Source organism: Pezoporus wallicus, unplaced genomic scaffold (genome assembly GCF_028554395.1).
Source record: "Pezoporus wallicus isolate ANWC-B61680 ecotype Strahan unplaced genomic scaffold, APGP_CSIRO_Pwel_v1 contig_6926, whole genome shotgun sequence".
NCBI lineage: Eukaryota > Metazoa > Chordata > Aves > Psittaciformes > Psittacidae > Pezoporus > Pezoporus wallicus.
This window is the reverse complement of record NW_026636843.1, coordinates 1,964,833-1,992,616: the sequence shown is the minus strand read 5'-3', so window position 1 is coordinate 1,992,616 and position 27,784 is coordinate 1,964,833. Positions and strand designations below refer to the sequence as shown.

At 37.2% G+C, this 27,784-nt stretch overlaps 1 protein-coding gene across 2 annotated transcripts in view; it reads left to right on the top strand.

Moving 5' to 3' along the window:
- The window catches only part of PCDH9 (protocadherin 9), a 699,152-nt gene that overhangs the window by 450,476 nt on the left and 220,892 nt on the right, over window positions 1–27,784 (top strand). Inside the window, exon 3 of one of the 2 annotated variants that reach the window (XM_057401874.1) lies at window positions 1,589–1,658. In XM_057401874.1, the coding sequence (XP_057257857.1) occupies window positions 1,589–1,658 (70 nt within the window). Of the gene's footprint in view, window positions 1–1,456; window positions 1,659–27,784 lie in introns of both variants that reach the window. The other variant, XM_057401873.1, reaches the window with a different exon arrangement.

Below are 27,784 nucleotides of genomic sequence, written 5' to 3'. Positions count from 1 at the left end.
AGGGCCTGATGCTTTTTCCATTAATTTCAGGAAAACTTACTTTAATTTTGGACAGCTATAAGACACCTGATTTTAATTTCTTTAAAAACGGTGATTAGTGGAAGATACCTGTATCTTCCTAATGCTCTTTTATCTGCTGACTTTGTAGAAATCTGAATGTTTAGCTTAGATATAGCCCATAACTTTCAGATGGTTAATATTAATAAGAAAGTAACCACTAAACTAAACAGTTATTAAGCTTAAGGCAAACTTTGTGAATCTCCTTTTCATTCTAAAACAATCTAGCTAACCAGACCACTCAGGCTCCCTGCTGCTGAAGCTGATTTTTGTGGGAAGATGCGCTTAACTTAATTTGATTACTCTCTTGAGATACTCTTGAACTAGTTGTTTCCACTGCTTCAAAGATGCAGTATTTTGATCCATGAAGACCTGTAATACTCTTTTCATGAAACCCACGGTTGTGGTTGCTAAACAATTTGCAGCAGTGCTCTCGGATCTGGAGGTCACAGGGAATCACTGTATCATTCTGTGGCTACAATTCACAGTTGGGTTACTTCTCCAGCTGAGACAGGCTCAAATCAATAACGGTTAACTAATCCAAGTGTATACTGCAGGGTTTGGGGTTTGCTTTTTTTTCTTTTTTTTCTTGAGGTGATTGGGGTTTTCTTTTGTGTGTTTGTTTGTTTGTTTTTAAAATTTGTAATTCTGTCTCTCATTCACAGTGTTTTTTTGAACAAAGTATGCCCTGCTTATTTTTCTTTCTCTTAAGAGAGTGAAAATTGCTCATGCCATGATTGCATTCCATGATTCTTTGCTGATCATTGTGATTGCACAGATATACTATCAATCCTAAATATTCATTTTAGTTTGATAATTTATATCAGTTAATTTCCTTATAGATATGTATTTATATATCCTTCTATTCCTGCAAGATGACAAAATTTTTTATTGGTTTGTTTAACTTGGTGGACTTTTTTTTCCAGTGTGAACAGTGATAGTACAGGTTTTAACCTCAGGAATATAGTCTTACTGTATTTTCTGATGTAATTAGCTTTTCATAACATAGTTTACAACAGCTTCTGCTTCTCAGAGTTTTTATAGATCACACCTTTAAAATTATGAGAAATATACCTATCTACTGACCACCTTCTTATGAGAAGCTTACTTCACAGATGAGCATGTGCAGACCTTTGAAATTTGGCTCTCCTGCCTGCCATCTTCCCTGGGTTGCTGTAAAAGCAAGTTACAAGAAAAAATACAACATGCAAACATGAAAATAATTGCTTCATATGCATTGCCAGGAATCTATTTGTATGTCAAAAGTTTAAAAAAGAAAACCAAAAACAAACAAACAAAAAAACCCCACCAAAACAGCAGAGAAAAAAATAATTAAAAAAAAAAAAAGTTAGGAGAACAGAAGAGCACTAATCAGTGTGTCCTGTGCTCTTCTTTGTAGTCCCAGCGCCGTGTTACATTTCACCTCCCTGATGGCTCCCAGGAAAGCTGCAGTGACAGTGGTCTGGGAGACCACGAGCCAGTGGGTGGTGGAACCCTGATCTCACACCCTCTCCCTCTGGTTCCGCCGCAGGACGAATTCTACGACCAGGCTTCACCGGACAAGAGGACTGAAGCTGATGGCAACTCTGATCCCAACTCGGGTGAGTCACCATCAGTGCTCTGTTTATCTAAGTTGCTTTAGTAGTAACTTGGTTGCTTTCTTTTTTATACCTTTGAGCTCTGCAATGGTAGAGATATTTTTAAGCATGTGCACAAATATTTGGTCATGTTAGCTCATAATGATTGTTAGGAAATAATGCAGTTTGTCTGAAGTGCCTCATGTAATTTCAACGTAGAAATCCAGTAGAAAAAGAAAACAACTCCATACTAATTGCACAGTAAGTGAGAACAGCTGGGCAAGGGCGTCCTACAAGGTAGCAAGCTTTTCTTGATGAATGCAGCACTGTTGCTAGTTAGCATTGGATATTGTTTTAGGAAAGTCATTCTAGATACAAAACAGCAAGGACACAGAGGTGACACTATCTGTCAGTCTAACATAGAAAACAGTAAATCAGTGAAGCGCTGAAAAATTTCAAGAATCCAAGTTTATATTGGACACCCACAATTCCCCCTTCTAGCAACAAGAAACATCGGGTTTCCTTGTTGGATTGGAATGGTATGATGTTCTGCTTTTCTGGAACTGTTGGATAGGTATTTTCATACAAATATATGTCCAGTTTGTCTGATTTGGGAATTTCTGCCTTTCTTCTTCTTTCCTTCTCCTTTATAATACCTTTACATTATTGCAGTGCTTTTGTGCCAGTCAGCACTGAAGAATGAAGTGAGGTCTTAACCAACACTATGACTAGAATTTCAGCAGCTGTGAATGGGCTGACTCTTGAACAAGAATGTATGTCTACTTAAACAAGTGAGGAGCTTAAGTGGAATTATCCTGTTAATTCTCTGACCACGTATGATACGTGTGAAAGATTTAATAAGATCAGAGAGGAATTTTAAGGCAGCATGGCATATTGGCCGTGTCACATTGGTTTCACTGACCCGGAATTGCACATCTCTCCAAAATGTAATATAAAAATCCTCCAGGAGTTAGGAAAAAATGGGCCAAGTAAATTTTATACCACGTTATCAAAAATGTAGTTTTTAGAAATTTTGTCAAGTACATTGTGCAAACATAGTATATTGATCATGATTATCTATTTGTACCTGTTACTGAGACTAACAGATTTTGTACCTGTTACTAACAGATTAGCCAGTGACTAAGTGCTCTTAAAAAAAGCTAGATGAAAAGTTTTAATATGTCTGTGGGTACACCTGGTTTAGCATTGGGAATGCTAAATTTATGGCAAATTCATGAAAATCTAACCATCAATCTGTACTGATGATCAGTGAATTATTGAATTATAGATTTTTCCACATTCATCAGACTGAATTAGGACAGACATTAAAATAGTGCATTCCAGATCTCATCATGTCTCACAAACTAAGAAGGGAATGATATGCTCATTACTGTGACAGAAATCATCCTAAGAAAGCCTAAGTCAGGAAGAGAGTAATGGCATCCATTAGATGAATTTGATTTTTATATCTTACTCAGTATCAAGCTATTGCCCAGGCATTGTGTCAAAAGTTATTGTGCTACTGGAGGCATAAATTTTTGGAAGAGATGTGAAATGGATTTTAAAGCAATTTATGGTTATTGAAAATCCTGTGACAATTTTCAGAAGACAAAAATGTTAACTAGTTATTGGGAAAAATTACTTTGTGGATATTTACATATGTTCATGGTTAAAATAACTGATGTAGTACCATTTCAACATTGTATTCTTTGAAACTTCTAAACTGAATTTCTAGTTCTATTTCAGTGAAATGTTAAATGGGTATATGTAATGGTAGACGGAGTTTCATTTCAGTGGCTGTTTAAGGATTGCTGCTTATGAAAGTACTTGGGGCATGCTGAGGTAAAAAATACAGCTATAAAGTAAGGAATAAGTCTTAATGGAGAGTCATAGTGTTACCATGTACATGTACTACTGCTAGTTTTGGATTATAAATGTGGCAGAACAATGTTTTTATTTGAAATGTTTCAACTGAAGGGAAAAAAAATGCTTATGGGAACATTATCTAATGATCTTCAAAAAAAAATCTAAACTAAAAATAGAGATTTGTCCCACTGTATTTTTATGAAAGTTTATTCTAAGTAAAAGTTTGTTTCAGCTCATAAGAATATGATATTAATCTTGATAGTAAAGTCTTTGCCTCATAGTGAGAGCAATTTTGGTTAATAGCTTTAATGCTCAGTGAATTGTGTGATTTATTATTGTACACTGTGAAGTTATATGAATAAAAATGCAGCCATTGTATCTCAATATTAGTATGCTGCTATTTTAATTATATTTGAAGAGTAATCAAGGGCCAGGTCTTCAAAACCTGAAGAAGAAAAAAAAAAAGCTAAAAATCTTGATAACATTACACAAAGGCATGAGAAACATTATTGCCACATCTTCTTGCAATCATTAGCTTCTACAGAGACACAAGAGCTACACTTATATGGTTTAATGAAAGATACGTACACAGTGAGAGTATATTCATCTAGCTAATCTTAAAATAGTGAGATCTCTAACTCGGGGAAACTGAAATGAAGAGAGGTACCGATGACGCTAGTATTGTCAGCCACACACCTTCACTGTGGTTTTGAAGGAAAGATAGCAAGATATAGAAATATGAAGTAAAAGATTTTTTTTTTTTATATGAACTTTTAGAATCACATGCGTAGTCCAAGTTTGGTTTGTAATACTCAAACCTATCTTTATTGTCAGAGGACTGTGATGTTAACTTGCCAGTTAGTTGCAACTGCCTGATATTTCACCTTTGTCTCATTTACACCCTGATAACACTTTACAAAAATTCTTTCATCAGTGAGCAACAATTCACCGTGTTCAAAAACAACATAGCATTGCAGAGTGACAACAACACTGAGGTTTTGTTATGCATTATTAAGTGATAACAACGACGAGTAATTCAAATTTACTACAGGAAATCTCATTATTCAAGAGTCATGGTTATGATGATTTAATTTTTCATACAATATTGATTTGTAAGGCATGCCTTGTGTATGTTACAACATCTTATTGCATTTAAATGCAGTGATTAACAACCTTAGTCTTTTCTTGCTGACCATGAATTTGTCAGATGCCTGGGTCAGTAGGAAGAGAAAGCAGCATGACTAGTTTGGCTACACTGGCATAATGATGACAAAAAAATAAATATTATAATGTTGAGTGTAAATATTATAGTGTTGAGAGTCTGTAAACAAGCAAAACAAAACAAGGCACATGCTAAAAAGGAGATTCTATAGTTTTCTGGAAACTAATGGCTTTGAAAAATCTGAACTGTGCTTTGGTGTGTGGAATGCTGACCTTACGTGTTCTCCAAAGGAGCACCATCTTTTGCATTTGAAAGGTGTGCATATAACACTTCCTATGAAAGCTAAAGGAAGATATCAGCTGATTAAAGTTCTTTACCTTTTGTTGTATCAGATAAGAATGCAGAAAACAAAGTTTCTTTAGGATCTAAAAAAAGAAAAGGTCGCTGTAAGATTGTATTTACTGGCATGACTTCATAGCCTGTCTTATTACCAAAATTCCTGCTTTTAAATGATTTTAAATGTGCATATTAGGAAGTGCACATTTAACTCAAACATCTTTATCATCAGTTACAGCAGAAGTGTACAGCTGTCTGGTGTATTTTAATGTGGATTATTACCTCAATAATTACACAGAACTGTGTTTTTCTTTGCCAACGGTCAGGTGCAGAATGATATTTTTCACTATTATATGTGTGGGTTTTCTAGACATAAAAAAACAACCCACCAAATTAGTGAGTTTTTCTTTAGCTGTGGCTTTAGTAAAGGTTGTCAGGGACTTAAATTTAGATTGGAATTGTTAATGTATCTGAGGGTTTCATGCAGCAGAGCTGTGCAATAGAACTGTATGAAGGAAAGATGTGCCTCCTAGTGTAAAGAAGGGGAAAAATGCAGTTTAATGAAAATGCTTGATAAATCACATTTTGATAGCTGCAAGCTGTGGATGTGATTCATTTTTCTTCAAAGAGATAGAGGAACAGCATATATTTAGTAGAGTATTAGACCTGCTCTAGGGAGAAAGCCTACTATGCACTGTGAATGAAACTATGCAATAATTCCAATGGATTAAAACCAGACAGGAATATAATATTTATGTTTTATGTTGTTTATAAAACTAAGTAAACACTTGCCTAATTTCTACACCTCATTAATAAGTGCTAACAATACATGTTACATAATGCAAAGTGACATCTTTATAAAAATAAGGAGGCGCAGAAAAAACTATAACAAAAACACTTAGTAAAAAGGATGACCTTCAAATTAAGCAGAATATTCTATTATGTCTTAAATTATTAATTACAAATTACAAAACAATTCCATATTCTTGGAAATAATTTTATAATGCTGTCAATAATACTGTTTTGTGGATAGCTTTTTTTGTTTCCAGTACATTGAAAATTTTATGGGTAAATGTGGCTGATAAATACCTGAGTTCCCACATATACTATGGTAGTTTAGCCAACTGATGTCAGCTGTATTAAATCATACTATAATTCCAGTAATAAGTAGGAATATGTCTGTGGCAGTGGTTTAATTATGATTAAAGTTCAGAGTAAAGGCAAGACTGTCTTGTATTACACTTGGTCATATGATAGGGTCCCATGTGGAGAAGCTGAGCCTTTCATGCAAAGAGCTTTGGTTTTACAGTGTCACTATCATTACACCCAGTGGGTGATGATGGTTTAACCTTGCGGGCGTACCCTTTGCTTAATCCTGCCTTTCATTTTAATGCCTCAGAAGTTTCTTGGCTTACTTGGCAATATTGAAGTCCATAGCTAAACATCCTAAGGTATAGAAAGAAATATTACTTTGTTAATGCTTAGCTGCAGATAAATCACTGTCCGTAGTTATTTCTGTGTTTTTGTAATACGAGACTCTATGTGAACTAAAATAGGAACATTTGCCTTTGAGTCATTTCCTCCATTTCATTAAAAACAAGTTCGTACCTCACACAGAATCTAACACTGTCACATTTAGCTACAGGCAAGTAGGAGTAAGAAAAACTGGAGTCAAGTTGTGAATTAGCCTGCTGAAGAGCTATAAAATAGTCTGAAGTCTGAATTCAATCTTAGCCCATGCACTTCTTCTTTTAATAAAGATAAATAAAATCTGAAAGATATAAGAGGAAATTGCTATCTTTTAACATCTCTTTGTTGCCTCATTACAGTGAGAATTTTAAAATTGTCTTAGTTTAGAAAAGCCACTGTGTTACATCTGTTCTTGATTGACTCTCATCCCCCCCCCCCCGCCCCAAAGGTAAAAGGAGTGTAAATCAGGATGGTATAGCTACTGAATGGGCAACATGAGGAGAACTTGTCCCATTGCTTCTCTATGATGTACACCTAATGCATCTGAACTTTCTGCTGCTGCTGCCATGCAAGATGAGATGGTCCTTAGATCCTCAGCAGCGAGCTGAAAAGGCTAGATGGGGTATTTGGACTATTCAGACTCGTAAGAAAAATTTAGAAGGGTTAATAGGATTAAAGGATGGCGAACATTGCACATTAGGAGAAATCTGGTGCCTGTGACTGGCATCTCTGATGAAACCTAGGACAGTTTAAAACTACAGATCCTTTGCCAGTGGTGCAAGCTAAACATTACCTAGTCAAACCTCTGCCGTAGCACAGTGCATAGAATTTCACACAAGGTTTCTTAAAGCAAGCCTGTATTTTCATAGTCCAGTGATCTATTTCCTTTGATGTTTCTATTGGGTTTACATGACAAGGTTGTGGGAAGTGGTGTCTGCAGGTGGTGCTTCTATGAGAAAAGACCAGAGGCTGCCTCCATGTTAGACAGAACCAAGTCCTGCTGACTCCAGAAAGACCCACTGCTGCCTGAAGATGCACAGGAGCTGGAAGAGAGGAGTAAGAAAAATGTGCTGCAAGCAGCAAGGTCAGTGAAGAAAGTGGGGGAGATGGTACTTCAGGCAGTGGAGCAGAGGTTCCCCTGCAGCCTGTGAAGAAGACCATGGTGTCTGTCTCCTGCAGCCCATGAAGGAGTATACCCCAGACCAGGTAGGTATGTCTTGAAGAAAGCTGTCGTTCTTGACAAGCCCATTCAGGAGTAGGCTTCTGCAGGAACATTGGCCCCCTGGGACCCACTCTGAAGCATTCTGTTCCCAAACGTCTACACCCCATGAAGGGACCAATGCTGGAGCAATCAGTGAAAGACTGTATACTTTGGAAGGGACCTCATGTTGAAGCAGGGGAACAGTGTGATATTGGTGTCCATAGTTTAGACATGGTGTTCAAATCATCTTGGATCTGTAATAAACTGGTTAGTTCTTTGTAGGATTTTGAATGTTGCAATATTTTGCTCTTAAGCACTTCTTTCATTCTTTTTTTCAGTGTTGGTTCCTCCATATATCCCGTCAAATCTTACCTGTTTAAGTTTTAACCTCTTACCCCTTGTCCTGTCACTACAGTCCCTAATGAAGAGTCCCTCTCCAGCGTACTTATAGGCCCTCTTCAGATACTAGAAGGCTGCTATGAGGTCTCCACGCAGCCTTCTCTTCTCCAGGCTGAACAGCCCCAACCTTCTTAGCCTATGTTCATATGGGAGGTACTCCAGTCCCCTGATCATCCTTGTGGCCCTCCTCTGGACTTGTTCCAACAGTTCCATGTCCTTTTTATGTTGAGGACACCAGAACTGCACACAATACTCCAGGTGAGGTCTCAGGAGAGCAGAGGGGCAGGATCATCTCCTTCGACCTGCTGGTCATGCTCCTTTTGATGCAGTCCAGGATACGGTTGGCTTTCTGGGCTGTGGTCACACACTGCCAGCTCATGTTAAGTTTCTTGTTGTCTAACACCCCCAAGTCTTTCTCCACAGGGCTGCTTTGAATCTCTTCTCTACCCAAAGTGTAGCTGTGCCCTGGACTGCTCTGACACAGGTGTAGGACCTTCACACTTGGCTTGGTTTTAACTTCATGAGGTTGGCATCAGAACACCTCACAAACATGTCACTGTTCCCTTTAACCCTGACCCACAAACTCTCTATTGACTGCTCACCTGCCCCCAGACAGAGTTCCATACTCTCCAGCCTATCCCTAACATAAAGGGCAACTCCCCCTCCCTGTCTGTAAGGCCTGTCTTTTCTAAAGTGCCTGTAACCTTCCATTCCAACACTCCAGTCAGAGGAGCAATCCCACCATGTTTCTGTGATGCCTATTATATCATACCCCCGTAGATGTGCACACATCTCTAATTCCTCTTGTTTGTTCCCCATGCTATGGGCATTTGTATAGAGGCATCTGAGCCGAGCTCTGAATGAAGCCAGCTCGTTGGCTGGAGTGGCTGGAATATCTCTACATCGCTCTGAGCATTTATTATAGGTGCTGGCAACAGACTGAGTGTGTTGGGATGGAATGATGCCCCCCTCCCCCAACACATCTAGTTTAAAGCATCCTTGACCAGCCCAGCAAGCCTCCCACCAAAACTAGACCTTCCACCAACCCCCAGTAGACCTGGCCTACTAAATTGAGTCCCATGTTCTAAATACCCAAACCCCTGACTGTGGCACCACTGTTCTAACCATTTATTAACCTGGCCGATCCTCCTAGCCTTTTTAAGGTTTTCCTTTGTATCCTGGAGAGTTGATGAAAAGACAGTCTGAGCTCCAGAGCTCCTAACCACCTCTCCCAGTAATAGTCAGTGGGACTTACTAGAGCAGGCAGCCTCTCTGCAACATCCCTGATCCATGCTCCTGGTTGGCAACACACCTCCCTTGAGAATGGCAGCGATATTTGTTTAAAATTTTTGAGGTTGCTTTTCCTGAAATTCAATGAAAGTTATTATTTCCAGCTATGCTTTTTTGTTACATTGATACTAAGATTCATTTCCTGATGTTTCTAGTGGAGTCTTAGTAGTGCAACTGCTATTCACAATGGCAAACATTTAGTTATTTAAAAGAAAGGTTATAGTTGTGAGAATAAAGGTGTTAAGTATAGCATGGAATTGTCAATTGCAGCATTCAAGTGGTTGCAAATCCCAAGTAGAATTAGAATTGCCAATGGCTGCAATGAGAGAAATAACTCCATACAGGAGGAATAACCCCATTGCACCAGCACAGACTTGGACCAGACGAATTAGGAAGCAGGTTCTCAGTAAAAAAACTGGGAGCTCTGGTGGACAACAAACTGACCATGAGCCAGAAATGAATCTTTGAAGAAAAGCAAAAAAACCTCCTGGACTACTTTAGAAAGCGTATTGCCAGCAGATTTATGGAGATGATCCCTCCCCTCCGCTTAGTATTGGTGAGACACATCTGAAGTGCCAAGTCCAGTGCTTGGCTTCCCATTATGGAAGGGAAATGGAAATATGGAGCAAGTCCAACAAAGGCCTTCGAGGGTGATTAAAGTATTAGAGCATCTGTCACTTGAAGAGATGCTGAGAGAAATGGCACTGCTCATCCTGGAGAGGAGAAGGCTTAGAGAGGATCTTATTAAAGTGTAAAAATACATGATGGGGTGTGGCGAAGGAGAATAGAGATAGAGGCAGACTCTTCTAAGTGGTATACAAAATGAAAGAAGGGGCAATAGGGACAAACTGAAATACAAAGAAATTCTCTTTAAACATAATGAAAAAAAAACAAACCACTCACACTTTCTTACACTTGGGAAAATAGAACTCTGTACCAGGTTTCCCAGAGAGATTGGAGAGTTCCCATGCTTGGACATTTTGAAAACTGAAGTGGACATGGCTCTGGTTGACCCTCATTTGAGCAGGGAGATTATACTAAATTTCTAGATGTCCCTTGCAATCTCAAACATTCTGTGATTCTAAAATCATAGAATAGCGTCACAGAATCATAGAATGGTTAGGGTTGGAAAGGGCCTTAAGATCATCATGTTCCAATCCCTCTGCCATGGGCACAGATGCCTCACCCTAAACTGTGCTGCCCAAGGCACTGTCCAGGCTGGCCTTGAATACTGCTAGGGATGGAGCATTTAGCACTTCTTAGGGCAACCTCTTCCAGTGCCTCATCACCCTCACAGCAAGAACTTCTTCCTTATATCTATCCTAAACTTCCTCTGTTTAAGTCTGAACCCATTGCTTCTTGTCCTATCACTACAGTCCCTGATAAAGAGTCCCTCTCTGACACCCTTGTAGGCCCCCTTCAGACACTAGAAGGCTGCTATGAGGTCTCCATGCAGCCTTCTCTTCTCAAGGCCGAACAGCCCCAACCTTCTTAGCCTATGTTCATATGGGAGGTACTCCAGTCCCCTGATCATCCTTGTGGCCCTCCTCTGGACTTGTTCCAACAGTTCCATGTCCTTTTTATGTTGAGGACACCAGAACTGCACACAATACTCCAGGTGAGGTCTCAGGAGAGCAGAGGGGCAGGATCACCTCCTTCGACCTGCTGATCCCGCTCCTTTTGATGCAACCCAGGATATGGTTGGCTTTCTGGGCTGTGGTCACACACTGCCAGCTCATGTTAAGTTTCTTGTTGTCTAACACCCCCAAGTCCTTCTCCACAGGGCTGCTCTGAATCTCTTCTCTGCCCAGCCTGTAGCTGTGCCTGTGGTTGCCCTGACCCAGGTGCAGGACCTTGCACTTGGCTTGGTTTTAACTTCATGAGGTTGGCATCAGAACACCTCACAAACATGTCACTGTTCCCTCTGGATGGCATTCCTTCCCTCCAGCATATCAACCAAACCACACAGCTTAGTGTCATCGGCAAATTTGCTGAAGGCGCACTCAATCCCACTGTCCATGTTGCTTGCAAAGATGTTGAACAGGATTGGTTCCAACACCAATCCCTGAGGGACACCTCTTGTTACCGGTCTCAATTTGGGCACTAAGCCATTGACTGCAACTCTCTGCATGTGGCCATCCAGGCAATGTAATACAGATGTGAAGAAAGATGGAAAGAAAAATCTGTTCACTAAGCTACTGGTTTTTGATGAGCTTGCCTAAACATACAGTGTAGTGCCATTTATGGTAACATAGGTTGTGCATACATCCCTATCTGACATACATGCCACAGGAACATATATATATTATATATATTATATATATTTTTTCTATAGGAAACCAGGAAGCATAATGAAAAGATATCTGAAATTACACCAAAAATAATTATAGGGCAACTATATTAAGACTAAATAACTACACTAGTTTGCCTAAACACTCTTTACATAGAAAAATATAGACCATGATATGCTTGATAAGAACATGATAAAGGAATAAGACCAGTGGTCTGTCTCGCACCATACTTTGTGTGGGCAGTGGAAGAAACTATATATGAGAAGTACTTTTAGCTCCTAAGTTAGGTATCTGAACTTCATCTAGCACATTTCATAGACAAGAGTTCCAGACGTTAATGATGGAACTCAGCTCCATATCATAGTCTTCTGAATTTGGATGCTTACTTGTAAAGATCTAAAACTTTATCCTAAATGTCTAAGATCCCTTTTTAATTTCTTGATCAATAGAGCTTTAATGTCATCTTAAAGCAGGTTCCTAAAAAAACGGTTGGCTAAATTTTCACTCTAGAGTCCATTTACCGTATTTCTATTGTGAAATAGGAGTGTAATAGCAGCTGAAATACCAAATTTATATATGGACATTTGAGATTACTTTAGCTCCAGAATGTAGATGCCACTTAAAATACCCTGAGGTTACCTACCTGTTGTTAACTGCACTGCTTTCTTTCACATTTGGTTTCCACATGCAAATATCCTAGGCACCCCTGGATATTTTTAAACTAGCCTTGCACACAAATTATTAGGCAGCAGCAGTGAGGTTTAGGTTGAGATTCATTGAAGAAGAAGTTAGTGAATTTAGTTAAGTAAGTGCGGGTGTTATATGTGTAACCTCTCTATGTATCTATAACTCATTCAGATGTGAGTTAGGCAGTCTGAGCTCCAATTGTCAGTGAAGACCTAGTTAGTACCATAATTGAGTCTAGACACCCACTCAGTTGGGTGTCTAATTCAATGTGAGAGGCATAGTTTTCAAGACTATATTGACTAGATTGTCATTGTGTATATGGGAAGCTTAGACACCTAAATTTAGCTGATTCCATCAAATCCAAACTTTTTTTGTGAGATGAATCCTAGCTGTTCTTGTTGCTAAGGGAATACTCTTCTCTTTTGGGAGATTTAACAGTCTTTCTAACCTACCTGCATGACATTTTTCAAAGGAAAATGAAGTTTTTTAATTTCCTGACTCATTTTTACAGTACTAATTAAATACAAATACCAATTTACATACTTTCCTTTTCCTTTTTTTTTGGTATAACTTCAGCTAAAACATTGTATCTTTTAACACACAATCCTAAAGAAAAATTTCTAATATTTTTGTTCTGTAATCAGTTTTTCTCCCATCAAACAACCACCAAATATCGTGTGGTAAATAAGTCTCATGCCATTTTGAAAAAACAGGATCTCTTGAAGTGAAGATTTTGAATTTTGACTGTCCCTTTAAGAATGTCCTTATGGAACATTCCTGGAAACCAGTCACAGGATACTGAGTTCCTTCCTTAAAGCAAATGGCTTAATAAGATTTTGCTTTCCAAGAAGGAAGTCTAGTCTTTCAGTAGAAAAAAATGTCTTAAAAAACATCATTAGATGTCAGTGTCTTCAGGTTTGACCTAATGTTGTCCATAGACTAGGTATTTGTTTTGTTTATTATGCTTATTTAATGGCTTTGCAGTTTTGTTTTTATCAGATTTTATGTTTGCTTCTTTGTTGTAAATCTAAGGAGAAGCCCATGCATATGAAGGGAAGTTCCCTGAATAAGATCTGAACATCGTTTGTTAGATGGATAATGAATAATCTCTGTTCTTTCAAATATTTACCTTCCCAAGGAATGCTTAATGTTTCTCTGCATAAACTTAATCTGTTTGTTTTAAACAAGAGAAGGGGTAGGAAAGATGAATTATGTAGATTGAAAACAAATGAGGGATGATATTTACAAACTAAAACATACATATATAAGTAAACCTTCTGGAAATAGGAATAACAGTTGAATCTTTTTTCTAAAGCTTTATTCCCTTTCATACTGATACAGGTAAATACATGTTAGAATAAGACGTAGGGAGAATGAAAATAGTAACAGAACACTTGCTTTGTTCACCTGGCACAACATCTTACATTTGTTTATTCTTTGGTTGAAAGGTGAAGGCATGCATTTCAGAGAGAAGTCATCCAGAAGTGATAACATCATAAACGAGCTAACTTAGGACACATTTACCTTTGGCAAGGAAAGGTAAAAGGGAAAAAAGAGAAAGCCTTAAACCCTGGGGGTTTTCCCATCTGCAATAAAATACATAAATAGAGACATAAATAATACTTTCACTCTCAGGAAGTTTAGAATATTTTGCAGGTTTAGGAAAAAGATTTTCAACCCATATTACATCACCGCAAAAATTTTAAAAATGTATTCTTTGCGTAGTAACATCTGGTCATCTTTAGGAAAAAGTAGAAATAAATATTTTCTTCTTCATACCTACATATTATTTTTATACCTTAATAAGTGTAGTTATAGCTACATTAGCAACTAATATTCAGAACAGTAGGAACAGACCTGAGTGCGAAGCAGCTGGTGCTGAGATATTTACTGATGAATAATTACTGAAGAATAATTCTGGTTTCATTTCATCCAAAATTAATCCCATCCTTGTGTTCCAAAGGGGGTCCACAACACAAACCCGCTTGTTTCAAGTAGAGATGACTGGGAGATTCTTGTCACATGTACACTCACAAAAGTCAATGTAGCCATACAGTTTCTTTCCCCATGGGCCTACTCTTTTATCATTTTAAAGAAATTTAATTACAGAACTATCATGTAAATACTGCCTGCTTAAATATTCTCAGCATATTTATGGTGATTTTAAAGTTCTTTACCCTGAGAAACACACAAAAATGTCATTTTCAAGATAAAACTTGAAATTAAATGTTATGTGTGTACCGTTTAGGAAAAGGATTCTTTTTGCTTTCTTGGTGATATGCCCAATTACCCTTTTAGATTATATCTGTGTTGTCTTCAAGGTCTAAAGAACATTTTTAAGTTCACTGAAAAAGATTGAATAACTTCTTGCTTTTACTTTAGACCTACTAAACAGTACTGAAGTATTTTATTGCATATCTGCATTTATGGAAAAATGTCATGGAGGCTATTGAAGGCATACTTTAATATCAAGTAAAAGCATCAGTTATAAATAATTCATCCATCTAAAGTAACTGGAAAAATATGAAAAACTTCTTAGCTTTATAATCATTGCATATTTTTAATCCAAAAAACTCATGGAGTGCATGTTTATCATTTAGACGTCCTTTATTTTTGCTTATGTAAAATATATGTATGACTGACATTACAGTGTGAAGGACTGATTGATCAGTTTTGATGTATAGCTTTTACTGAATATTAACAAATCCTTTTGAGCAGTGTTCAATTTCTGAATTTAAGGGAAAGCAATTTGGTAGTCAAAGCACATAAGTTGTTGCAATTTAAAATGTATTTTAAATATGCAAGCACATATTTCAATATTGCCAAAGACTTACTTATACTGTAACTCAGCAAAGACATAAAGAATTGATTTTATTTTCAGTAGACAAACCAATACAATTTGGGTGTTTTGGGTTGTTTTGTTTTTTTTTTAAATATATTTGGTTTAACCCAATAATTAAACCCAGCCATTTACTAGCTGTGAGTGTGTATGTGATCTGGCAAGCACAGCATAGTCATTAACTAATGGATTGTAGCTATAGTCGTTCACTAGAAATGTGTAGGTGGTTAGTAGAACCATAGTGTTACCAACAATTTTAAAGTCATTTGTAGGTTAGCTTGTGAAATTAAAAGTCTAATCAAATATTTCCCTGCACTGCTGCCTTTTTCAGCTGATTTAACTGCAGATTCTTTGAGTCATTCAGAAGAAGAACCAAATGACTCAAAAATAATCATCCATACCACAGTGGATTCACTGTTTGAATGATAGTTTCACAGTTTATATATTTATTTTAATGAGAAATTAAAAGAATAGCATAAAGTAATTCCTTTGTGCCATTATTCCAGGTTTTTTTTTTTTATACTATACACATGCCCTTTATTATTGCTTCATTATGAATGGAAATCATATATTTTCAATTGTAAATAGACCATAATATAAATTTTTATTTGCATGAGCAACTACACTGTTTAGAGACACATGAAACCCATTCTTTTTCAGAAGAGTGAAAATATCTAACATATGTTGCAGATGAATATAGGTCACTGTGCCAGCTGTAAAAGATAAATATATGCATATATTCATACTGATATGCATCATTTTAACACGTTTAGCTAGGGTAATGAGATGTTCAGATAATCTAGATGTTTACTAATGATACTGACCTCTGGTTACTCAACTTCCCTTCAGTATTTAAAGAGATATCTTGACTGATCTTAAAGATGGATGTAGTTAAAAATAATGTAATGCATCTTGATACTCTTGATACTCTATGCGGTCTACTCAGACTCTCATGGTCACGTTTTCAAAAAATGCTATGTAGGAGCCCAAGCTCACAAGCTCTATTGATGAATAAATGGACTGCTGTATTAGGCCGTGTCTGTCCAGTTAATCTCTCAGAAACAAAAAAAAATAGGTTTATGCATACTTAATTTTCTAGACTATATGAGTCATGCCACCCAACAGAACAAAATACTTTGGTGTTAAAGAGTGTATTTAATGCTTACATTGTATCCTGAAAGTAGAGACAGCATTTTTGAGCTACTTTCTGCATAAATGGCAGAAGAGGTCATGTCCAAAGATGGAGACAAAATGAAAAAGACAACTTTAGAGAAACTTGTGAGTTTATCCATATTATTTTGCAAACAATGACAATGTTATTATGAAAAAGTTATAGTTTGAAAAAAGTCTGGTTAAACAAAAAATAATAAAGATTCATAGACTCGCCAAATAGTAAGCTGTTTTGCATGCTTTACTAGGTTTTGGGCTTAAGATCAGCAGCTGGTTCCTCAAGAACATACTTGAATAAATAAATCTTTATAAAAATAATAGTTAAAGAAGCATTTAAAAAATTAAAGTATGATCCATTGGAAGATATCTTAGCACAAAAGAGACTCATGGGCTACTCTTCCATTTTTAGAGAAACATTTTCTGTGACCTTTTATAAGTCTGTATCTCTCACTTGCTTGTTTGATCAAAAGTATATTCTACTCTTCTATCTAATTTAGTTCAACTGCTGTGAATCTCCACACACTAAAAGACTAAATCCTGGGGGCACTGTATGTTGATATCTGTCTATATTTCATTTCTTTCATTTAGAAATCAAGTATCAAATACAAGATAAAGTGCATTTGTCAACGGAACAAGTCCAGAAGTGACGGTTGCCTACTTTATTGCACAAATGCAGGGAAAGAAATAGAGAGAGATCAGACTAGGATTAGTGGAAAGGCAGAGAAAGGAATGTCTTGGAAGCTGATAGTAAGCTGTACGCATGGTATATGGAAAATGGAGTGCCAGGGAAATGACATTGGTACAGGTAGCTTTCCATCTACATTGAAACATTTTACAACTGCTCTGTGCTGCTCAGAAAGCTGTTCTATTTATGGCTCAAAAATGTCCATGAATCATTCTGTCAGCTGAAAAATCTTCAAGGGAAGAATGCTTGTCCTCAGAACACTACAAAATTCCAGAGCAAACTAGAAAACAAATCAAACTGAGAAAGAGAGCACTTATCTGGGGGGAAAGATGAGTGCCATATTGCTTAATTCAGCCTCCTTCCTTTTTGGTCTCGTTAAATGTTTTCTTATATCAAGATACCAACCTATTCAATGTTGCATTCTGTTACAAGGTATATGGCATCTCATAAATCTGGCAGTTCACTGACAGCAGTGTTCTACTTTTCTATCTTACCCATTAAATTCTATTTAGTCAGGTTAAGGCTATTAGATCTGAGGAGCATGTCTAGACTAGCCAATGGTGTTAGACTGTCATGGTGACAGATGTAATGCTTAAGAGTAGATAGCACTGACCTCCAAAATATTGAGGAAATACTTGCACATTGTACAACTCTGGTAAGACTAACAGTAGTATAAGAACAGAGTTTTGGTTGTATTTTGTGTTTTCTTTTTTTCCTTCATACATATGTGGTATTCATCAAACATGTACAATTTCTATACATTATGTTCACTGCATCCAAACTTAAAGTATAATTCATAAGCAAGTAAATCTCTAATGTGGGAAGTATACAATGGTATATTCAGTCTCAGGGAAATATAGTAAAGATTCAAAAATACTGTTACTTTTTTTAAATAAATTTGACATATATTACTTCTTAGCCAAGATTAAATAATTGGATCATTTAAATTATATTAAAGAATGAAAAAAATTCAAACCGTTTTCCCACTGGAAAAGATAATCAACTATAAACTGAAGCTTAATGTCTTCTTAAGTCATTAAGAGTGTTTCTTTTTTGATGGAGTTTATTCCACAGCTTTGATCATTTGAATCAGCCAGTCACAATCAGAAAGGGTGGATTGGTGTAGCTAATTTATGTCCCTGGATGATACTCCAATAAAATCCCAGTTTAAAATGGTTAAGAGATGACCAATGTAAAAAAAAAAACAAAAAAACGAAAACAAAAATAAGTAATCAAAAATAATCTTGAGCTTCTTCCTGTCTAGTTGAGGGTCAGCTTCACTGATATAATCTACCTTCTGAAAGGTTTGTCAGACTAGGCCATTGATCTGTTTATTAAGGGGTCAAACTGCAGGCAACTTGAAAATAGTGCTTTCTATTGTAATAGTTGGTTGTTCTCAATAATAGAAACTGGACATTTTTAATGGGGACAGAAAAGCAGAGATTTTCATTGTTCGGCGTTTGTTAGTTTGTTTTTTCAAGGTGCTGCCTGTTCAGGCAACACGTGAGAAAAGTTATCCTTAGTTGTCATTGTAAGCACATTTGTTTGATGGTCAGGAATAAAAACTTAATTAGTGTAGACATCTAAACTTCCAGCCATGTGTGCACAGACATACAGGGATTTTTTTTTCCTTCTGTAAAAAATGCCATTTAAGGAAGCACCAGAATGATCAGCTAATTATGAAGCACTATGTTTATTTCTAAATCTGTTTTGCATAGTATGTTCTTTGATACACTGTACTAATAAAATAATTTCTATTCAACCATACAAAGTGTAATAAAGAATGAGTACCTTATCTATTGGTGTCTCCCATTTGCTCAAATCTTTTCATAAAAGTCTCTTATAAAACCTTACTACTTACTGCCATTTCAGCTCTTCCCAAGTAACACTTTTACACTATAAGGGTAAAGACATACCAATTTTATCTTCATTAACATGTTATGCGATAAACAAATTTGGCATGCAAGAATTTCTCCGTGTTAAGATAAATTCAATCATTAGACTAAATTTTGCTGCACTACAAATACACATTTCAACCTATTTTTATTACCTAACATCTGTGGGCAGTGATTAGCAGTTTTGCTCATTATCAGTCTGTACCATCTACATAAATCCTGGCCTCAAATTGTTTGTGTGATAGTTCCCCGAACTTTTTTTAACCTTTCTGTCTCAAGTGTTTCAACTAGATTTTTAAAAGATAAATATTTCATTTTTCATGTTTAAGCTTGACTGTAAATCAGAAAAATATATGAAAGATTCTTTGCAACTGCATAATGTTTCTCATTACTCAGCCTGGCTTTATGTTATGAAATGAGTGTGTACATTTTTATTTTGCTAAATACTTGTATTTTTCAACCTCATTCACTTAATATTTTCTTCCCCTTCCTTTCCCCTCCATGCCTCCTTCCTCCCGCTCCCCATTTTCTTTTAAATATATTGGAAGTAGTTTCCAGGATTGTATGGAGATGTATTGGGTGCAGGTGCTCAAATGCTGGCAGTGGTGGGGGCTGCAGAGTGACTGGTGTGAGAAGAGGGGGGGGGCTGCCCCATGCCAGTTACAGACAGCTCCAGCCAGCTCCAACTGACTCACCACAGGGCACAGCTAGGCCCCACAGACAAGGGGGTGACACATCAGGGAAAGTGTGTTTAAGAGAGGGTAAAAAATATTATCTGGTAATGAGAAATAAGGAAAGATGTGAGAAGAGCGCCTGCGCAAACTTCACGGTGAGAGAAGAAGGAGGAAAAAAGGTTCTCCAGGCACCGGTGTAGAGAATTCCCTGCAGCTGCTGGAGAAGACCATGCCATAGCAGATATGTCCACGTACCAGGAATGAAGGAGTGAAGTTGAGCCTGGAAAAAAGGGGGGAGTGAGAGGAAGATGTTTTGTTTTTTTTTTTCCTCTCTTTTCTCATAACCCAGCTCTATTTTTGTTGCTAATAAATTAAATTAATTTTCCCCAAATCAAACCTATTTTACCCATAGCAGTAATTGTTAAGCAGTCTTCTCATCTTTATCTCAACCCATGAGCAGTTCTATCTTATTTTCTCTCCTATCTTGTTGAGGAGGGGGAGTGAAAGATCGGCTGGGGAGGCATCTGGAAGCCTGGCAAGGTCAACCCACCACAGGTGGTAGTTTATATTAGTTGCCTAGGAAAATGACCTCAGAGTTTAAAGAAAAGTATTATACATTTTTTTATATGAAAGTATTATGACAAATACTCATCCTTACCAGAGAAGATCCCAGCTAAAACATTATGACCACTTTTTAATCTATACCATGTTCTTTAAATTTCTAGCTTCCCACTCAGTTTTTGTTTTATTTTTCTGAGGATGCCCTAGTCCTGTAATGCATACTTGAATGTAACAAAAATTTCATATATACTACCTCTGTGACATTACCATACATATATATATGTGAGGAATTTTGGTAGATGTTACAACTCTTAATCAAACATAACGAAGTTTTGAGTAACTAATGTTTTGAACACATATGTATTTGGATTTCAGAGAAGGATTCTGTCATGTCACTGAGGCTGCTTTCATAAGTATAAAATTTCAGAACAGGGCTTACGCTGAAAGAAGTATTGTTCTCTCCTTACTTCCACCTGAGGTTTTGTTCAAGCCTTTGCTTCCTCAACAAAATCTTTCCATGTGGAACAGCAAGCTTTCCCTAAAATAGCTGTATTATTCTTTAAGTGTTTCCATCTAGGAAGACAAGCTTCCTTAGTGACATATGCGAATAGTATTGGAGTCATAAAGTCAAAGATAATAAGCTGTGTCTTACCTATGTTACAGTCAGCCGGAAGAGGCAGCAGCAAGAAACTAGAATCTATTAAACACAGATTGTTTTCCTGATTTCTTACATTAAGAAGCTGTAACCATACCATCCACAGTATAAGGTTTTGCTTTCCATATAAGCAAAAAAGAAAACACATCCACAGTATAAGGTTTTGCTTTCCATATAAGCAAAAGTGAGCCTGGTAAGAAAACCCATGGCATTTGCCAATCCAGTTCTGCTCAGCAGATGCTCTTACAGATTCCAAATGACTGTGCTGTGCTGTCAGTGACCTCATTTACATTGTGTCCCAGAGATTTTGAAGACTGCTTTACAGAGTGATTGAATATAACAACAATGCTTTGAATATTCATATTATTAAAGGATATTTTTCTTTTCAGTTCTTACAAAACAACATCAATAAATAAAATAAATACATGGTTACAAAAAGGTATCTGAAACATTTAAGAGTGCTACTTTTTTGATTGTCATCTAGCTTTATGTTAAACGCACTACTGTAAGAATCTCACAGATCAGAGCAAAAATTCTGAGTTTTCATACTTGTGGGTTTTTTTGGAAACCAAGCAGGAGACACTGCAGACAATGCTTTGTACTGTATTCCATTTCCCTCCTTCCCCTCCCAAATATAATACATTGCCATTCTGAACAGCTTGTTCAGAAAGTATGAAAATGAATTCTGAATATTAAATTATGTATACCTAAACCTGAAAACTGTGTTTTAGGAAACTCAAGGGTTAGAGTCTTTCAATTCATATTGCACAAAACTTTTTTTCACCTAGCAATACCATTATCATTTATTTCCAGGTAAGTATATTTGTACTGAATGTTTGTATCTGGAAAAGCATTCATATCTTTTTTTTTTTTTCCTTAAAATTACTGTCCTGACATACAACTGTGAACAGCTTAAAAGGAAAAAACTGTAAACAACTGTCACAGAATATGTGGATGCTTCACAAGGCTTTGCTTGCAACCATTTTTTTCAAAATACTGTGAGAGACTCCGCTTATGTTTCCATTAGAGAGAGACTCATTCTCTGCTAAATAGTGTGTGTCTCTTTTGTCCCTCATGCTTTATTATTTCATCCTTTGGATCTATCTTTTGTTGGGTTGAATAGTCAACTATTTAACATGAATTCGGATAACCTTTGAAAATGTTTTTTCCTGATGTTTGCTATGCAAGACCTGTTCTCTAAATGCAAGCAGTAACACTCTTGAGATGGGTTTTGGTTTGTTTTATTTTGTCTTTCTTTGATTCCCCACCCCCACCCCCCCTTTTTTTTTCCTTTTTTGACTACAAGGCATATTTAGGAGTGTAAGCCCACAATTGCTTGTATCACTTCCACCTTCTGTCTGTACAACTGGAAATCCAGATATAGAATGCAGTGAGCAGAATAAAGACATTAAAAAAAAAAACCAAAACAAAACAAAAAGAAAACAAGCTAAAACAGAGAAAAAGAGATAAATGGAACAGTCTGCTCAGAGTACCAGATTTCCTGATGTTAAGAGTGAGCCTTGGCTCATTATGTTATAATACATCTTATGGGTCAGTGTTTTGATTTTTATGAAAACTCTCTTGGTACCTAGTCACCCATTGATCAGAAGTATCCTGTAAGCATATATATAGATGAAGTTGAACTCCATGACACTGTGTTTTTTATAACCATAGTGTAGCTAACCTGCAAGATGTCTTCTGTCTCTCCAGAAAAAATCTTCAGAGACAAATGCCTAAATGTATAATCTTTCAGAAAGATTCTGTTTAGCTGTTTGAGCTTTCTATGTAGCTTACGAACTCTCAAGATACCTCCTTTCCTATCAACTGAACCTATTCCTGTTGTTAAATAATTTATTATTTTTAGTTTCATCATTATATCATAAGATTACAGCTTCATAAATGCACTTGAAATTCTAATTTGCTTGTGACTTCAGGACTTGTTGAAGTTGTTGCTTGGTTAGTATGTCAGTTCTGGTTTTACACAAGGTGTTTCTGTAGCCAAGGAGAATTCTGCCATGCCAGGCTAACTTCCAGTAGAAGATTGACTCCAGCTTTTGAACTTCATGCTATTCCTCAAGAAAGATGAATTCTAAGTATCCTGGGTTCAGCAGTAGCAGTCATTTTTCTCCTTCTTAGTAGCTGGTGCAGTGCTGTGGTTTTGACTTTCAGCCTGGAAACAGCACTGATAACACCAGTTTTTAGTTGCTGCTTAGTAATGTTTACTCTGACCAAGGACTTTGTGAGTCTCATGCTCTGTCAGGGAGGAGGAGAAGCCATGAGGAAGCAGAGACAGGACACCTGACCCAAACTAGCCAAAGAGGTATTCCATACCACAGCATGTCATGCCCAGGATGTAGAACTGGGGGCAGTTACCCAGAAGGGTTAGATCACTGCAGGGGTAGGGCTGGGTATCTGTCAGCGGGTGGTGAGCTGTTGTATTCTCTTCCCTTGTTATTTCCTTTATCATTATTATCATTGGTGGTAGCAGCAGTGATCTGTGTTATACCTTAGTTACTGGACTGTTCTTATCTCAACCTGTGGGAGTTACATTTTTTCGATTCTCCTCCTCATCCTTCCGGGAGCGGGAGGGAGGAAGGGGGGTGGAGTGGGTGAGTGGCTCTGTGGTTTCTGGGTTGCCAGCTGGGCACATAGCCATACAGGAAGAACAGTTTGACTCCCAGCAAGCAGTTAAAATTGGATTATAGTTTATCTAGACCTGATACATGACAATGACCACGTAATTCCCTAATTAGAATTGCTTAGTGTGTTGGGCTTAAATTAAGTTCCATATTCATTTCAGCTAAAAACACTATTAAAATAAAACAGAAAGTAGAAGTCACTAATTTGAAAATCATGATTCTTGAAAGTAAGCTTTCTAAATTGTTCAGTTTATTGCTTCATTTGTTTGAAATTTAGATACAAAAGAGGGGCACTATATTGTAAGTTACTTAGTAAAGAATTTTTTTTTTCATGTCCTACTGCTTCTTCACAGAATTTTGTGAAGTACAGCATTGTCTTCCTTGAGACCAGAAATCTGAAGATAGATGATAGTGTCAGTTGAATTGTGGTGCATGAAAAGAAAAGCACTTCTTTAACCACTCAAAAGCATTATATAGAAACATAGTTCATGATGCTAAGAAACAGCATGATTGCCTTTGCGGTAAGTGCTAATGATCAAAACAAGAGTCGTGACGATAATAAAGGTACTATATCTGTTACTACAAATTATGTGAAATTTCTTTATTTAGGGTATGTTGAGGAGGATGCATCATATTTTTTATTCCATTCTGATTTTTTTTTCCTTCCCCCCATCCAACATTTTGTGTGTGTGTATGTATGTATTCCTGAGGTTCTCTCCTTTGAGTATAAAATAAAATAAAAAGTAATAACACTGAAAAGCCGATGGGCAAAAATTGATTCATAAATGAGAAGGTGGCATTCATCTCAGCACTCTTATTGGAAACCTAAATCTCAGTAAATTTTTAGCCTAAGGATACAATGGGCTTAAAGGATTTCTGTCTCTGAAGAAAAATTAGAACGCCTTTGAGGTAAAGTAAATGGAAAATGTTGTTTGGGCAAACGTGGAGCTCTAGCACTATTAAATGTTAAGCACCATCAGGGGGTATCTCAGTCATTAACAAGAGTGGCATATTGAAGATTGTTTCAAGCAGGAGAAGAGTTATGGATAGCTATGTGCAGGTGGCACAATGCCACAGGGAAATTCTGTCAAGCAAAAAGATTTTTTTTTTTAAACGTAGGGAAAAAAAAGTACTGAAATAATGTCCTTTCTTTAGGTACTTTAGAATCTTTTCCCAAAAATAATCCTGTTTTCTTTTAAATTAAGCGAATCTAACTTTGAAGTTCATGTACAACATTATGCATACTAGTCCTGCTTGATCTTTGGCATATTTTGTGCTCACTTGCCATGTAACTTAAGCACCAACTTAATCCAAACATAAGCATGTACACTTCAAATCAAAGTAGTTAGCAGTCTTGACTGACTTGGAAGTGTTTTATGGACCTTGTGTGTTAGTTTTGTATATAATTAAAAGGGATATCAAGGGTTCTGGAGGCAGCCAGTAAGTTAAGCTATCTGGTGTGAGAATAATGTGCTGCTCTCTAGGGAAGGAACGATTTAAGAGCCAAGCTAGGATCCCTGTTTTAAGCCAACAGAGCTTGAGAAGTGAGCAGACATGAAGTGTTATATCTCTAGGCAGTAGTTACGAGCTTTCTCATTACGCTAGCACATCCTTCTGGGTGCTCTGCAAAATGGCCCTGAGATTAGAAGCTCTGCAGGAAGCCAACTGTGTTCTCACAGTTGGAAATATGTTGTTAGGGTGACAGCAGTTACATGGAAAATGGGTATTAAGATAGTCTTCGGCATCAAGAATATTTTGCTTTCCCAGTTTGCCTTAAGGTATCGCTTAGAGAGAACATCAGGTGGTGCGGCCTGTGTTGTAATCCTATTTGAGAGTAAGTAGCGAGAAATGCCATTTTAAGTTTATCTTCTAATGTGTAGTGTACAATAGTGTACAACAAATTTTACTGTGGGACAATAAATTGTACTGTGGGAGGACATTTTGCTCATAGAGTGATCTTTAGTTTAATACAGAAATACTCTTCCATATCTTCACCACTTCCTATATAATTTGATATTGGGTAATATCCTTGCAGCTACTTGTATTGGGCATATGTGGAAAGGTTTGCTATTTGGGGGGGCTGCAGGTGTGGCTTCTATGAGAAGATGCCAGAAGCTGCCACCATGTCAGGCAAAGCCAGTTCCAGCTGGAACCAAGAGGAATGCCGCTGGCTAAGTCTGAGCCAGTCAGTGACATTGGTAGTGCTACTGTGTTAATGTTTAAGAAAAGGTAAAAAAAAGCTGTGCAACAGCACCTGGAGAGAGGAGTGAGAATATGTGAGAGGAACAGCTCTGCAGACACCAAGGTCAGTGAAGGAGGAGGGAAGGGGGTGCTTTAGGTGACAGAGCAGTGGTTCCCCTGCAGCCTGTGGCGCAGACAATGCGGAGGCGGGCTGTGCTCTGTAGCCCATGGACATCCACATTGGAGCAGAAACCCACCTGTAGCCCTAGGAAGACCCCACCCTGGAGCAAGTGTGTTTTACCTGAAGGAGCTGCAGCCTGTGGAGAACTCATGCTGGAACAGACTCCTGGCAGGACCGGTGACTCTGTGGGGGACTGTTCAGGTCCACTCCTGAAGGACTGAACTCTCTGGAAATGACCCATGCTGGAGCAGTTTGTGAAGGACTGTATTCCATGGGAGGGATCCCATGCTGGAAAAAGGGAAGAGTGTGAGGAGGAAAGAATATCAGAGATAAAGCATGATGAACTGACTCATTCCCCATGTCACTTGGAGGTAGAGAAGTCCAGAGTGAAACTGAACTTGGGAAGAAGACAGAGGTAGGAGGAAGGTGTTTTTAGTCTTCTTTGTATTTATCATTGTCCTACTCTATTTAATTGGCACTAAATTAAATAAATTTCCCTAAGTTGAGTCTGTTTTTCTCTTGATGGTGATCAGTAACTAATTTCTCTGTCCTTATCATGATCCACGAGCTTTTCATTGTGTCCTGCTGAGGGGAAATGATGGAGTGGCTGGATGGGCAACTGGTAGTCAGCCAAGGTCAACCCACCACACTTCTAAAGTCAAAGCTTGATTGTTTATAGAAGAGTTGACAACATGTGACCTTTCAGTTTCATTTGGACTCTCACTAAGAGCTGAGCAGCCACATATTGCAAGGTCTTGTTTATCTTTCTGTTACTGTATACTGGAATTTTAAGTGTTTGATTTTTTTTTCCCCCATAATCCTTACTTTGTATCCTATTTAAAATACAGTTGTGATAACTTTTATAGTATTCTGGGATATGTTCAATTCCAGAGATATCATCAGTCCCCTTAGCTTTTGTCCACCTTTCTCCATCACTTTTTATCTAAAGCAAAATAAGAAACTCTTCCTACCTTCTTTTTTGTCTTTGAACCACTTGTACTTTACAGATAATTTAGGCCAGTTTATGGATACAGTTCTAGGTACAAATTCTGAGATTAATATTGTTTCTACAGTGCTAACACCATTGGACAAAAAGAGAGCTGTTAATAGAAACAAAATCACTTTGTTATGCTACCTGAAGTATGATCTATCATAAAGCACAGATGCAGTGGTTCCAGGTCTGCCAGACACTTAACTAGTGTCAAGAGGAGAAACATCAGCCCTGAAACAGGTTATAGACAAAAGGGGAAGAGTGCTGGACTGTGACCCAGATTACCACATATTACCAGTTTTCTCAGATGAGGTGCAACTACATGTATCTTGATACCTTCTTTACTAACTAAGCACCTTATTAATGATAGTTGTTATTTAGAGATTTAATTCATGTAATTTTCACTGCCAACTAAGACTATAGAACTGAATGTAAAGTCATGTTGAGAAATGTGAATAAATTAATGTAAATAAGTTATCATTCTATTTAATCTATATTGATACCTCAATTATATCATGATTTTTTAAGAGCAATAAGGAAGGAAAGAATCCTCTTGGGACACAAGTAGGAAAGAAACTCTAATTAACAACATTATTATTAAATGTTGTGCATGTTAAGAATATGTAAACACCTAGAGAGAGTAATGCATGAAGGGTTAATATGACTTGCAGAGTAGTGGAAAGATGCTGGGTGGTTAAATGACACTTCATTCATTCATTTTTCATCTAACTTTGTTCATTTCAAGGAATGAACACAATCTCAGAGACTGATAACATAGCAAATATATATAATCATGCATATAGAAAACTAATGTGGTACTTTACTGAATTTGCTAAGCTCTTTTTGGTGACAAAGACACTCTACAATTCTTAACCAGCTTGTTCAGGGTATTTAATGTCTTTAAAACTCGTTATTCCTATTTCATATTTAATACAAGCCTTAAAGTTCAGATACTAAAAAGCTCTAGAAGGAAAAGA